Source organism: Bos taurus, chromosome 22 (assembly GCF_002263795.3).
Source record: "Bos taurus isolate L1 Dominette 01449 registration number 42190680 breed Hereford chromosome 22, ARS-UCD2.0, whole genome shotgun sequence".
NCBI lineage: Eukaryota > Metazoa > Chordata > Mammalia > Artiodactyla > Bovidae > Bos > Bos taurus.
In genome coordinates, this window is record NC_037349.1 from 43,806,007 (window position 1) to 43,821,593 (window position 15,587).

Genomic DNA, 15,587 nt, shown 5'->3' on the forward strand with positions numbered 1-15,587 from the left:
CTGTCTTATGATTTTATTTTCTGTTTTGCCAATCTGTTCTTTATTGCATTTCCTCATTTTCTGTTTTTCTTTGACTATTTTTGTGATTCCAGTTTATCTCCTTTGTTCATTTATTAGCTATAATTTTATTTTTTATTATTTTAGTGATTTGTTAGGGTTATAGTATATCTTTTGATTTGCATATATATATGACAGGTATAAGGTAAAAGGTATAAGGGTAGAGAGAAAAGTATATATATTTGTGTGTGTATGTATATATATATATTATATATATATAAGACCTTAAAACAATATACTCTCATCTCTCCCTTGTAGCTTTTGTTTTATTGTTTTATATTTCACTTGTACATATGTTATAAAGCCTGCAGCACATTGCTCTTTTGCTCTAAATAGTCAATTATTTTTTAAAGAGACAAATTATAGGACAATACTTTTTATGTTTATCTTCTAGTTAACCATTCCTGATGCTCTTTATTCTTTTTTGTTGATTCAAATTTGCATCTCCTTGAAGCTTCCTTTAACATTTCTTATAGTATAAGTCTTCTGGTAATGGATCAGATCAGATCAGTCGCTCAGTCGTGTCCGATTCTTTGCGACCCCATGAATGGCAGCACGCCAGGCCTCCCTGTCCATCACCAACTCCCAGAGTTCACTGAGACTCACGTCCATCGAGTCAGTGATGCCATCCAGCCATCTCATCCTCTGTCGTCCCCTTCTCCTCTTGCCCCCAATCTCTCCCAGCATCAGAGTCTTTTCCAGTGAGTCAACTCTTCGCATGAGGTGGCCAAAGTACTGGAGTTTCAGCTTTAGCATCATTCCTTCCAAAGAACACGCGGGACTGATCTCCTTCAGAATGGACCGGTTGGATCTCCTTGCAGTCCAAGGGACTCTCAAGAGTCTTCTCCAACACCACACTTCAAAAGCATCAGTTCTTCGGCACTCAGCCTTCTTCACAGTCCAACTCTCACATCCATACATGACCACAGGAAAAACCATAGCCTTGACTAGATGAACCTTTGTTGGCAAAGTAATGTCTCTGCTTTTGAATATGCTATCTAGGTTGGTCATAACTTTCCTTCCAAGGAGTAAGCATCTTTTAATTTCACGGCTGCAGTCACCATCTGGTAATGGATACTTTCAGGTTTTATAAACCTGAGAAAAATTCAGTGAATTTTTCTTTCAGATTTTAATATTTTTTTTTCTTTAATAGAAAATTATTTAATTAGTATACATGTGTTCCCCATCCTGAACCCTCCTTCCTCCTCCCTCCCCACACCATCCCTCTGGGTCGTCCCAGTGCACCAGCCCCAAGCATCCAGCATCGTGCATTGAACCTGGACTGGCATCTCGTTTCATACATGACGTTTCACATGTTTCAATGCCATTCTCCCAAATCTTCCCACCCTCTCCCTCTCCCACAGAGTCCATAAGACTGTTCTATACATCAGTGTCTCTTTTGCTGTCTCGTATACAGGGTTATCGTGATTTTAATATTTTATCTCTGGAAGTTTCATTGATTATTTTCTTTATATTGCCCAATTCTGTCTTCATTATGTTCATGTTTCACTTTCACTCCTTCAGCGTATTTATAATAGCTCTTTTAACATTCTTGTTGGCTTGTTATATCATCTCTACCACTTCTATGTCTGTATCTACATACTGATTTTTCTCCTGGTTATGGATGCTGTGAAGTTTACTTTGGTAAATGCTGGGTTTTATTATTATTATTTTATTATTAATATTTCTTTAAGAGCTCTAGATTTTATTCTGCTCTAGACTTTACTTTGCATGTGTTTAAATTATACTGAATCATTTGACCTTTTCAGGCCCTTTTCTTTTTACACTTTCTTACAGCAGTTTTAGAATAGACTTTATTCTACAGCTAGGTTAGCTCTACTAAAGTATAATCCCTCCAGTGTCACCACTGAACTGTCCTGGTGTTCAATCAAGATTCAAGTCTAGTTGGCAATAACTCATATCTTAAGTCCTGTGTGAGTTTCGATAGCTACTTAGTTTACAGCTCCCCAGATATTCTTTGCCTGGGTTCATAGAGTTTTACCATCCACATACATAACTTGGAATTTAATAAAAGAATCAAGAGGATATGTATGCAGATTTCTGGAGCTCCTTTTCCATGAATCTCCCTCCCTCTGGTACTGCTGCTGCTACGCTAAGTCACTTCAGTCGTGTCCGACTCTGTGCGACCCCATAGATGGCAGCTCACCAGGCTCCCCCGTCCCTGGGATTCTCCAGGCAAGAACACTGGAGTGCGTTGCCATTTCCTTCTCTAATGCATGAAAGTGAAAAATGAAAGTGAAGTCGCTCAGTCGTGTCCGACTCTTAGCGACCCCATGGACTGCAGCCTACCAGGCTCCTCTGCCCATGGGACTTTCCAGGCAAGAGTACTGAAGTGGGGTGCCATTGCCTTCTCCCACCTCTAGTACTCTGCCCACAAATTCCAGTCACCTCAGCCTTCCTTAACTCTGACCTCTTTCTCTTCAACTCCACAATACTCCTAGTTTCTGATTTTGATTTCCCCCTCCCCTGTTTTATAGTCTGAAAGGTGCCTCCAGGCAGATAGCTGAGGCAATCATAGGGATCACCTTGTCTCCCTTTTTTTTCAGGTACCACAGTCCTTCATTGGCTATTACAATTTCTAAAAATAATTGTTTCTTTGATTTTTTTTTCTGTTTTTTCTACTTGTTAATAGCAGTAATATAAGTCCATTCTGATTGTTTTATCCATGCTATAGAAGCAGAAATTGACTTCATTTAATGTTAAAACAATTTACAACAGTCCTTATTTTGGGAACACAGGGCAAAGAAAGAGATTGAATACCAAGAACTGATGTTTCTTTTAACTGGAGGAGTAAGTCTTAAGAGTGCTGAGAAAAATCCTGATCCAACTTGGCTGCAGGATAAAAGCTGGGAGGAAATTTGTCGTGCAAGTGAATTTCCTGCCTTCAGAGGACTCAGGTACTTGTTTAAACATGATGACTTAGCACTGAATGGTGATGGGTAAATCTGTAATCTAGTGATCTTTAAAAAACAGTTATAAAACTGTCTTGATTCATCTCCTCATTCAATGATCTCTTTCAGTTTTTCTCAGTGAAAGGATAATTGTTAAGCTTTTCTTTCCGTTAGGGATCATTTTTATGACAATGTATCTGAATGGCGGGAGATCTATGACAGTAAGGAGCCACACAATGCTAAATTTCCAGCACCAATGGATACAAGGCTAAATGAACTACAGAAAATAATCATTCTTCGGTGCTTAAGACCTGATAAGGTAAAAAACAGATGGGTTCTATTTGGAACCCAGATAATCTGCCATTTATAAAACACTAGGTTTAAAGTTACTATTATTTGGTACTTTAACCTTCATTTCAGATGCTCAGATGGGTTCACTGAGGTCCTTGGATCTGTAAATTTATAGTTTTCTTCAACTCGAGAAAAACTTTGGCTATTATTTCTTCAAATATTTTATGCCCATGATTTCAATTAAATATACATTACACTGCTTGATGAGGAGGGCATGGCAACCCACTCCACTATTCTTGCCTGGAGAATCCCCATGGACAGAGGAGCCTGGGGGCCTACAGTCCATAGGGTCATACAGAGGCTGACATGAGAAGTAACTTAGCATGCATACTACTTGATATTATACCACAGTTGTCTGATATTCTGTTAATTACTTTAAAATTTTTTGTATCACTTTGCCTCAGTTGGACAGTTTCTATTGTTGTCTTTAAATGTGGTGATTTCTTCTTTTGTAGTGTCGAATCTGCTATTGTTGTTCATTCGCTAAGTCGTGTCCGACCCTTCGAGACCCTGTGAACTGCAGCACACCAGGCTTCCCTGTCCTTCACTGTCTCCCTGAGTTTGCTCAAACTCATGTCCATTGAGTCAGTGATGCCATCCAACCATCTCATCCTTTGTCTGCCGCAAAGTAGACAGGCTCTAAATGGCTAAAAATCTGCTTATTTAGGCTATGTTTAAAACAGTTGAATATGTAATATTTTGAATTTAGTGCCAATGGACTTTTGAGCTAACAGGTTTTAGCCTACTGTGAAAAATAAACAGTCTAGGGATGAGTACACAGAGGCTATTGATGTCCCATTTATTTAACCATCTGATAAGGATGGCTCAGATGGTAAAGAATCTTTCCTGCAGTGTGGGAGTGCTAGGTTAGGAAGATCCCCTGGAGTTAGGAAGATCCCTTGGAGAAGGGAATGGCTACCCACTCTAGTATTCTTGCCTGAAGAATCCCATGGACAGAGGAGCCTGACAGGTTAACAATCTGTGGGGTTGCAAAGAGTCAGACACAACTCAGCAACTAATTATAATCTGTATTTTTCTTATTTTTAAGTATTAGGGTATAGACTAAGCTTCTGTAACAAAGAGACCTAAAATACAGTAGCTTAAATGAAATAGAAGTTAATCTCCATCTTTCCTAAGAGCCCTGAGCAAATGCTTGAAAGCTGGCAGGGTACAGAGATTCTTAAGATCATCCAGGGACTCAAGTTTCTTTTCTCATGCTAGAGAAGTCTCCTGAAGTTTGGTCCTTGTCAGTGAGATTGAAGCTAGCTCATAAACACCACTTCTGTTGAACAGGAGAAGAGAGTGTTGAAAGCAAACAGTTTCCTTATAAAAATAGAATCTGGAAGCTCCATATATAATTTCTATTTGTATTTCTCTGACCAAAACTTGGCCACATCTTGCTGCATGAAAGGCTGGGAAAACTTGGGGTTCTGTTACCAATAGGAGACACAGAATGGGACAGTTTGCAGTCTCTGCTATACTGAATGAGATTGAACATCCTTTCACATGTTTAAGATCCATTTCTATTTCATTTTCTATAAACTGTTTATCTTCTTTGCCCATTTTCTCTTGGATTGTTAGTCTTGTCCATTACTTTATAGGTACTTTTTGTATATTAGGAAAACTAGAACTTTGCCTATCATATACTGCATGTTTTTCTTGTCCATTAGACTCAGAGTTTGCTCTTTGTCAGTTTTCAGGAAAAAAGTTGTTTTGTGAAGTAAAAATTACTCTAAAGATTGTATTTTTTCTCTCTTCAACAGATAACTCCAGCTATAACTAATTATGTAACTGACAAACTAGGGAAAAAGTTTGTAGAGCCTCCACCATTTGATTTGACAAAGAGTTATTTGGATTCAAATTGCACCATTCCCTTAATTTTTGTGTTGTCTCCAGGAGCAGATCCCATGGCCAGTAAGCATATACCATCAACTTTTGTTGTTGTTTAGTCACTAAGTTGTGTTCGAACCTTTTGTGACCCAATGTACTGTAGCCTGCCAGGCTCCTCTGTCCATGGAATTTTTCCAGGAAAGAATACTGGAGTGGATTGCAAGTTCCTTCTCCAGGGGATCTTCTGACCCAGGGATCAAACCTTTGTCTCCTGTGTTGGCAGGCAGACTCTTTATACCTGAGCCACCAGGGAAGCCTACTGCCAACTTTAAGAAATAATAAATCGTCTTGTTCAGTATCTATTTCCTGGATGATTATAAATCACTTAGTAAATTTGGTATTTATAAGGAAAAGTAATAACTAGAATTTTTCACAGTTAAATGCTTGTTATATACTGAAACATAAAGCATATTTTATAATTTTAGAATAAGCAGTGAAACCATTTATTTTTATGCCCTCTTAGGCCTCCTAAAATTTGCAAATGATAAAGCTATGTCTGGAAATAAATTTCAAGCTATTTCACTGGGACAGGGACAAGGACCCATTGCAACAAAAATGGTTAAAGCAGCAATAGAGGAAGGAACTTGGGTTTGCCTACAGAATTGTCACCTCGCTGTCTCCTGGATGCCCATGTTAGAAAAAATATGTGAAGATTTTTCTCCTGAAGCCTGTAACTCATCCTTTAGGCTTTGGCTCACAAGTTACCCATCTCCAAAAGTATGTTTATTTCTTATGGATTTTAGTACATTTATTTGGTTAACTATTACACTGTATATCTTAAATGCTTAACATTACGAGGTTTTAAAAAATATTTCTGGAGTCCTCTCTTATACCTACTTTTAATCCACTACTGTATGCATTTTTAAGACTTGAGTGGTTATCTAGAGTAATGCTCTTTGTTTGTTCTGTCTCAGTTCCCAGTAACAATTCTACAGAATGGAGTCAAAATGACTAATGAACCTCCTACTGGTCTTCGGCTAAATCTTCTCCAGTCTTACCTCACTGATCCAGTTTCTGATCCTGAGTTTTTCAGTGGATGTGAAGGAAAGGAACTGGTAATATTCAGCCTCTGGAACTTTTAAAATGTGTTTTACAGTGAAAAATATGAGAACATAAATATTTTATTTAATACTAAACTTTACGCATTTCCTAAGAAGACAGAAATTGTACCTATCTTGCTCATCATTTTATTCCCAATAGTTTGTGTTCTGCTTCACGTGTAGTAGATATTCAAATAAATATTTATTGAGTGAATAATCTGTGGAAAATTCTGAAGGAGATGGGAATACCAGACCAGCTGACCTGCCTCTTGAGAAACCTGTATGCAGGTCAGGAAGCAGCAGTTAGAACTGGACATGGAACAACAGTTTGGAACAACAACTGGTACCAAATAGGAAAAAGAGTACGTCAAGGCTGTATACTGTCACCCTGCTTATTTAACTGATATGCAGAGAGTACATCATGAGAAACGCTGGGCTGGAGGAAGCACAAGCTGGAATCAAGATTGCTGGGAGAAATATCAATAACCTCAGATATGCAGATGACACCACCCTTATGGCAGAAAGTGAAGAAGAACTAAAGAGCCTCTTGATGAAAGTGAAAGAGAAGAGGGAGAAAGTTGGCTTAAAGCTCAACATTCAGAAAACTAAGATCATGGCATCCAGTCCCATGGATGGATGGCAAATAGATGGGGAAACAGTGGAAAGAGTGTCAGACTTTATTTTTTTGGGCAAAATCACTGCAGATGGTGACTGCAGCCATGAAATTAAAAGATGATTACTCCTTGGAAGGAAAGTTATGACCAACCTAGACAGCATATTAAAAAGCAGAGACATTACTTTGTCAACAAAGGTTCATCTAGTCAAGGCTATAGTTTTTCCAGTAGTCATGTATGGATGTGAGAGTTGGACTGTAAAGAAAGCTGAGTGCCAAAGAATTGATACTTTTGAGCTGTGGTGTTGGAGAAGACTCTTGAGAGTCCCTTGGACTGCAAGGAGATTCAACCAGTCCATCCTAAAGGAGTTCAGTCCTGGGTGTTCATTGGAAGGACTGATGTTGAAGCTGAAACTCCAATACTTTGGCCACCTGATGTGAAGAGCTGACTCATTGGAAAAGACCCTGATGCTGGGAAAGATTGAGAGCAGGAAGAGAAGGGGACGACAGAGGATGAGATGGTTGGATGGCATCACTGACTCAATGGACATGGGTTTGGGTAGACTCTGGCAGGTGGTGATGGACAGGGAGGCCTGGTGTGCTACAGTTCATGGGGTCGCAAAGAGTCGGACACGACTGAGTGAACTGAACTGAGTGAATGAATATATCTTAGTTTGTACAAAAGTCCAACAGTGCCTTTAGCAGTCTATTTTCACATTATTTTTTATTGTTTCAACAATATGTGTGTTAGGTACTAAATATAAGGCAGTGAGAATAAAATAGACACCACCACCACCAAAAAAAATCTGTCTTCATGGAAATTCTAATAATAATGTTTTGACATATTAATAACACTCTTCAGTGTTGTTGTTCGGTCACTAAGTCATGTCTGACTGTTTGCGACCCCATAAACTGCAGCATGCCAAACTTCCCTGTCCTTCACTATCTCTCTAAGTTTGCTCAAACTCATGACCATTGAGACAGTGATGCCATCCAACGACTCATTCTCTCTCACCTCCTTATTCTCCTGCCCTCAATCTTTCTCAGCATCAAGGTCTTCTCCAACAAGTCGGTTCTTTGCATCAGGTGGCCAAAGAATTGGAGCTTCAGCTACAGTACCAGTCCTTCCAATGAATATTCAGGGTTGATTTCCTTTAGGATTGACTGGTTTGATCTCCTAGCTGTCCAAGGGACTCTCAAGAGTCTTCTCCAACACCACAGCTCAAAAGCATCAATTCTTCAGTGCTGAGCTTTCTTTATAGTCCAGCTCTCACATCCATACATGACTACTGGAAAAACCATAGCTTTAACTAGACAGACTTTGTTGGCAAAGTAATGTCTCTGCTTTTTAATGTGCTGTCTATATTGATCATAACTTTTCTTCTAAAGAGCTAGCGTCTTTTAATTTCATGGCTGCAGTCACCATTTGCAGTGATTTGGGAGCCCAAAATAATAAAGTCTGTCACTGTTTCCATTGTTTCCCCATCTATCTGCCATGAAGTGATGGGACCAAATGCCATGATTTTCGTTTTTTGAATGTTGAGTTTCAAGCCAGCTTTTTCACTTTCCTCTTTCACTTTTATCAAGAGGCTCTTCAGTTTCTCTTTGCTTTTTACCATAAATAAGGGTGGTGTCATCTGCATATCTGAGGTTATTGATATTTCTCCCAGCAATCTTGATTCTAGCTTGTGCTTCATCCAGCTTGGCATTTCGCATAATGTACTCTGCAAGTAAGTTAAATAAGCAGGGTGACAATATATAGCCTTGATGTACTACTCCTTTCCCAATTTGGAACCAGTCTGTTGTTCCATGTCCAGTTCTAACTGTTGCTTCTTGACCTGCATACAGATTTCTCAGGAGGCATGTAAGGTGGTCTGGTGTTCCCATCTCTTTACGAATTTTCCACATTTTTTTGTGATCCACACAATCACAGGCTTTGGTGTAGTCAATAAAGCAGAAGTAGATGTTTTTCTGGAACTCTCTTGCTCAGCCTTCTTTTATTTATCTTCTTCAGTGTGTCTGTTTGTAAAACAGTTTTGCACATGGTATTGAGGACAGTAGCAGTTCCAATAAATAGCACTCCTCTTCTCTACCCAAATTCTTACCAGTTAAGAAACAGGAAAAAAGTATAAATATATGGGAACCAAATTATAACCTTAATTACTGATACAGACTAGGTTGGAAGATTTGGATTATATCTGTGAACAAATGAACTTAATGTTACAGAACCCAGAATGAAGCAGGTTTATCTACCCAGAGGAACAGAGGAAAACTTCCTTCCCAGCAGGAAGCTCACATCTAAGAAAGAAAAGGGAAAAGCTGAGCAAATCTTATTTGCTTAACTTTTCCCAAATTTACCCATTAGATAGGTACTCCTCTCTCTACCATTGAGTTTAAGAACATAGAAAATCCAGGAGTGTTACATTAATTGATATTTCCCTACATGGAAGGAAGCATCAGTACTAAGAGAAAACCATCCTCTCCCTTTACACACATGCATACTATGGTATTTATCATATTTGCCTATTTGAACCGGAAAAAGAATGATATTGCAGATAAAGGGTCAAATTCTTTGGAAGCCAGCTTGTTTCTTTCTGCTTGATGATGCTCTGTGTGACCCCAGTCCTGAGCAATAATTTTGTTTGTAGCTCTGGGACAAAGGGAGGATATTTGTGATTTTAGCTGGAAAGAGGACTTAGTAGAGTGGAGAAGGTGGTATGGTGATCCTCCTACCCATCTTATGATTGCTTCTTTATGTCTTCGGTTGTGGAAAATCTTTTCTGCTATTCCTCAGGTTGTTCTCATAGATAGCTGCTCTATAAGCAGTGGTAACTTTGGTGCATCAAGGAAGGAGATGAGTTCAGGATCTTCGTATTCTGCCATCTTGGCATGTCTCTCCAGCACTATTGCATTTTAATAATGTATAATGTTATTGCAGTTTGTCTAGCTTTGGAGGGTTTTGTTAAGTCATAAGATTTTTGTTTGTTTGTTTTAATATAAAGTGCCCACTGTTAACACTCTGGCTTCTTCCCCTCAGACTGTTCCCTGAAGGCACAATTACTCATTCTTTTCAGTGCCACAGTCCTGATCAGATTCTGTGTGATCCTTGCCCACCTGGCTAGTTTTCCTGCCAGATTACAAGCCCCTGGTAATTTGAGGCCTTGTTCATTCTTTTCTCTGTCCCCTCTGGTGAATGGCTCCAAGCAGACGCTCTGTTGCCTTTGGTGGCCTTGAACCCAGCCAGCTGTGGTGAGATCCATAGTAGGTTCCACAGCCTTCCAAACTGTCAGTGTACAAATGCAGACTAAGGGCAATGCATAAGTGTTTGTACAAGATGTAGAAGTTGTGAGATTAATATTTTTTATAGTGAGCATTGTTTTAGATAGTCTTTCTAAATAAAAGTTTGTAGAGATATATGATCATAGAATCTCACAATGAAAGGTCATCAGTCCCCTTCATTTTAATAACGGAAATCTGATCAGAATTTTCTCTTGTTGCATATTTTTGTCTTAAAGGCTTGGGAGAAGTTGCTGTTTGGAGTTTGCTTTTTTCATGCCCTTGTGCAGGAGCGAAAGAAATTTGGTCCTCTTGGGTGGAATATTCCATATGGATTTAATGAATCCGACTTACGCATCAGTATTCGACAACTACAGGTAAAATTAGAAAGACTAATGTTGATGGGGGATTACTGTGTTCCAGGCCCTAGGCAATTCCCTTTGCTTAGAATAACATTCATTTCTCCCAACAACACGAATAGTTGGCTGGATGGCAGTAATAATTATAATTTTGGCTTACAAAGGATATTTTTCCATCTGAGTTTTTCTGCCGCAAATAATGGGAACCTTGATTCAAACTGGCTTAATCCATAATGAAACTTTTTATCTCACGTGAAAAAGAGTTGCGGAGGAAAGACAGACTCTGGAGGGGGTTTTTCAACAAAAGTGTTGCTATCAAAGACCCTAGTTCTTTCTTTTGGCAGTGCCCTCCTCAGTGTTGGCTTTGTATAGGTCCTCACTATACGCTCCTCTTAGCTTCCTCTCAGTTAAATCAACAATTTACCTCTATCAGTCAACAAAAACAGTAGAAAAGGAATCTATTGAAAGAATATTGTGTAGGTCACAGAATCACCAAGATGGCTGGACAGCCATGGCATGCAGTGTCATATCTAGAATCGTACCATATCTGGTGAGAGCGTTCCTTCTACCCCTGTTAAATATTAGACACTGCAGCTCTCATAGGTGCCACTGAGACTTTCATCTGCTATGAGGTCATCAAAAAAGATCTTTCGCTGTCCCTGCTTCTTTGCACACTAAACTCCAGTTCAGTCCAGCACGGCTGCATCTGAGATTCCAAGCCCAGGTCACAGGCCTAGGCTTTAGCCAAAGGGGACTGAGAAAGTGAGCGATTGGTTGTTTTCAGTTTCTGTAGACTTGCAGTGAAACATGAGACGCATGAGATGGTCAGCATCCTCCAACAAACAAACAGAGGAACAAATGTCCACTATGAGTTCCTGCTCACTCAGACTTTGAACTAGGCACATTACTTACATTATCTGCATGAATTCTAATCCTCACAGCAACACTGTATGGTGGGTATTATGCCTGTTTTGGAGGAAACCAAAGCTAAGAAGTGAATTTACCCATTGAAGTAGGATTTGAACTTCAAGTCTGTCCAACTCCAGTACTTTCCCATCATTTCTGTCATGTTTTACCAACCATATCAATCCAACTAGAGAACCACAGGATCCTGTATATTCTGCCTCTTTGCTGTGATAAGGGCCTTAACAACACGAGGCTTTAAAACAACCCTGATGATAGTTCTTCCAGCCCCACTTCCATGTGTATAGACTGATCAGTGATTGATTGATTGATTGAATGGAAATGAAGTGAAATACACTATGGTTTTTCTCATTTCATTTTTGCTTTGTTTCAGCTATTTATCAATGAATATGATACAATTCCATTTGAAGCGATCTCTTACCTGACTGGGGAGTGTAACTACGGAGGAAGAGTGACAGATGACTGGGACAGACGTCTCCTCTTAACCATGCTGGCTGACTTTTATAACCCACACATAATCGAAAACTCTCATTATAAGTTTTCTCCTAGCGGAAACTATTTTGCCCCTCCCAAAGGCACTTATAATGAATACATTGAATTCATTAAGGTAACTGATGTCACTGAAAATAGGGTTAGATTCAAGTGTGATTTTCTTAAAAGCAAATAGTGAAGTAGTCCCCCGTAATGTAAAAAATTAGACAAGTCTTAGGTACAATCAGCTTTCAATACAGTGTTTTTGTTTCTCGTAGTTACTGAGACTTGGAAAAGTTTGATCCCTCTGTTGTTTGATGTTTAGTTGATTTTTAACCCTTTTCGGTCTGCACATGTCTACCTTATGAATTAACGTACCCAATTAAACTGTAATGCTTGTTGAATTTATTTTCTGGTAGAAACTTCCTTTTACTCAACACCCTGAGATATTTGGATTACATGAAAATGTTGATATCTCCAAAGATCTTCAACAAACGAAAGTCCTCTTTGAGTCATTGCTCCTCACCCAAGGAGGCTCCAAACAAACAGGATCCTCAGGAAGCACTGACCAGATTCTACTAGAAATTACCAAAGATATTCTCAACAAGGTAATATTTAGCTTAAAATGTGTTTCTTGGAATATAACATAAATCAAAATGGGACTGAAATGTCAATCTGAAAACTCCAGGTAGCAACATTATGCCTGAGTGAGATACTTTGCTTTTCTGAACATTAGTTTCCAAACTAGAAAAGTGGTGATGACAGTGCCACCTGTGTAAGGTTCTTGTGAACATTCAGGGTATCGTTAATTTGAAGCGCTTTGCATAATGCCTGCAAATATTAAGTTCCTAGTAACTAGAGTTGTGGAGCTACTGAATATATGATTTCTTATCATTTCTAAATAAAAATGGTGCACCTACTCTTTTTTTAAATGGGGGAAACTGTCTGAACTTGCTGATTCAAGAATGGAATGCTGTTTAATCTATACTTCAGAAGTGAGGAGGCACAGGGAGGTAAGAGCAGCACTAAATTAGCAGCTACAGCTTCTCCTCCCATACTGCATTCCAGTGTACTTAGCCCTGGGAGAATGAAATGGTGTTCTCTTTCCTCACTTTTTTCTGCCTTAAATTGAATAGGGAACTACTAAGAGGACTTTATAGCCCCAAGCAGAGATCTTCACAGCTCCTCTCCAGGATGAGCACTATAATTATCCCCATGTTTCAGCATCAGGCACTCTGACAGAGCACAGCCTGACCCTGCTCCATCTGCCTTGTAAGTCCTCAGATGGCACCTAGCCTCCTCTTCCAGTCAGTGCCCTTGCCTTACACCACTCCTTAAGTAGAGCCTACTCAGACCTAGAAGCTTCAGTCTGGCTGTGGTCACTGGAGACAAGTAGTGAGCATCATTGCCTGCTGCCCTAGTGTGAAAGCACACCAACGTTCTCCCGCCTCTACCTATGGACTGCTACTTCTCACCCCAGACCCTCCTGCTTGTGTGATTTATGTCTTTGGGGAAAGGTTCTTGTCCTCCCAAAATGGTGGCTCTTACAAGACCCCAGTAAGAAGTTACCTGGCGGTGGCATATGGGACTTAGTTGGTGTAGAATGGTTGTGCTGACCAACCACTGGTGTCATACTTTGAATGATGCTGCCTAGTGTGACTTAGAATTCTTTTGCACCACCAAGGGCCATCACCTGGGGACGGTCTGGATGCTCAACTTTTTAGTTTGGCACCTTCCTCATAGGGAAATTTCTCGTAGGGAAATTCCTCTAAGAGTGCAAACGCCAGTGTCAGGGGGCTTGCTTATACCCCCAAAGTCCTTGTTATCACTTCTTCTCAACCGTCTCTGAGATGCCTCATTAAAATCAGATACTCAGTGACTTTCTTTCTCCCTAAGCCCTGGAACCTTGCTACACTTACACATTAATTATTTGGTAGTGGTGTAAACAAAGCTATTTTGAGCCTGTTGATAATTTGTTGAAATAAATATAAAACAGTTGTGAAATGATATATCAGTTTTATTAATGGAAAATAAAATCCAATTTACAAAAGAAAATTACACAGCTTTTTAGAAATATATATCTTCTACTCAGTGCTATATCCTATAGGAAAGAGCATGGGCCTTAGTGTTAGAGACCTATGGATTTGAACAGACTGCTTCTGAATTGTGTACCTTTAGGCATTTGCTTCACCTCTCTGTACTTAAATGTTCTTATCTGTAAAATGGAGATAATAATGGCCACCTGAAACTGTATGGCAAGGATTACATAATATTTGGAAAGCACTTAACATAATTCTTGGCACATAGTAAATGCCTAATGTTAACTATTATTGATATTATAGCCGAATGACACTGTTCATTTTGAGAGTAATACGTGATCTTCAAATTTTATTCTCTTAGCTACCAAGTGACTTTGACATTGAATCAGCACTGCTCAAGTATCCTGTGAGATATGAAGAGAGCATGAATACTGTGTTAGTGCAAGAAATGGAAAGATTTAACAAGTAAGGAGCTCTACACCCAGTGATTCAGAAAGCTACCAGCCAAAGTTGATAAAAAGATACACCAGTATTGAATCAAAATTTTAAGAAAAAATTATCAAAACTTGCCATTTTGTTAGAATTTGTCTCCTTTTTTAGAGTTGCATACTGCCCCAGAAGGGAGTATACCTTTTCTAATGTAAAAATGATGATGAAAAAAGAGATCTGGTTAAAAATATTCATTAATCGTAATTTTTCATCTATCCATTGCTCTTCTCCTCAGGAAATAAAGCTGGAATGACCTTTATCTAAGCCTATGTGTAGATACATATTTAGTCATTTTTCTGCCCACTTTCTTCCTAAGTCTAATCTAGATTGGTAGGTACCCTAAAATAGCAAGCAGATTATTTGCTTTAAATTTTTAAATTGAATTTTCTAAAGCTCAATACTGGCTTAAGGAATGGAGAATTGTTTTGGTTATGAATTTTCTAGTGTTTCCAAGTTTAACTTCCCAGACTTTTTAAAATAAGACATATTAAAACCCTATGATGCCTTAATGAATTTAGTATCTCTTATACAAAGACTTATACATCTTATACATCTAGACTTGCCTGGTGGCTCAGTTGTAAAGAATCTGCCTGCCAATGTAGGAGACATGGGTTTGACCCCTGGGTCAGGAAGACCCCCTGGAGAAGAAAATGGCAACCCACTCTAGTATTCTTCCCTGGCAGATGCCATGGACAGAAGAGCCTGGCAGGCTCCAGTCCGTGAGATCACAAAAAATCAGACACGACTGAGCAACTAAACAGCAACAACAATACAAAGACCATATGTGTTTGTACATAATAACATATTGTCTCTCAGTTGTTTAGGCTTATAGCCCAAAACCCTCACTTGAGGTATATTTATGATGTTCTTAGAATTTGGGATCTAAGTGAGAAGCAAAGTACTTATAAGGGTATGAATGAATATACACTTTAGATTTTTATGCAGTGTTTCCAAAGTTTCAACCATTGCATTGTGCCTTTATAACTCTTCCCATATTTGCATGTCACCTGTAACGTTATTTACCTGATACTTTTCCTTAAATAATTCTCTGTTTAAATTAGCCTGGTCTTAAGCAATATTACCCAGAAAGCAATTTTGATGTGCAAGTTATATTATTTTCTATATTTAAAATGCATATGTAATAATTAAAATGAAAAATGTTCATC

General features: G+C 38.9%; 1 protein-coding gene across 1 annotated transcript in view; it reads left to right on the forward strand.

The window, feature by feature from the left end:
- The window catches only part of DNAH12 (dynein axonemal heavy chain 12), a 191,426-nt gene that overhangs the window by 165,977 nt on the left and 9,862 nt on the right, over positions 1-15,587 (forward strand). The window contains exons 61-69 of the mRNA XM_059880070.1: positions 2,817-2,975; positions 3,144-3,288; positions 5,084-5,234; positions 5,674-5,927; positions 6,125-6,265; positions 10,379-10,516; positions 11,796-12,029; positions 12,313-12,501; positions 14,294-14,397. Coding sequence (XP_059736053.1) covers positions 2,817-2,975; positions 3,144-3,288; positions 5,084-5,234; positions 5,674-5,927; positions 6,125-6,265; positions 10,379-10,516; positions 11,796-12,029; positions 12,313-12,501; positions 14,294-14,397 — 1,515 coding nt within the window. The remainder of the gene's footprint in view (positions 1-2,816; positions 2,976-3,143; positions 3,289-5,083; positions 5,235-5,673; positions 5,928-6,124; positions 6,266-10,378; positions 10,517-11,795; positions 12,030-12,312; positions 12,502-14,293; positions 14,398-15,587) is intronic.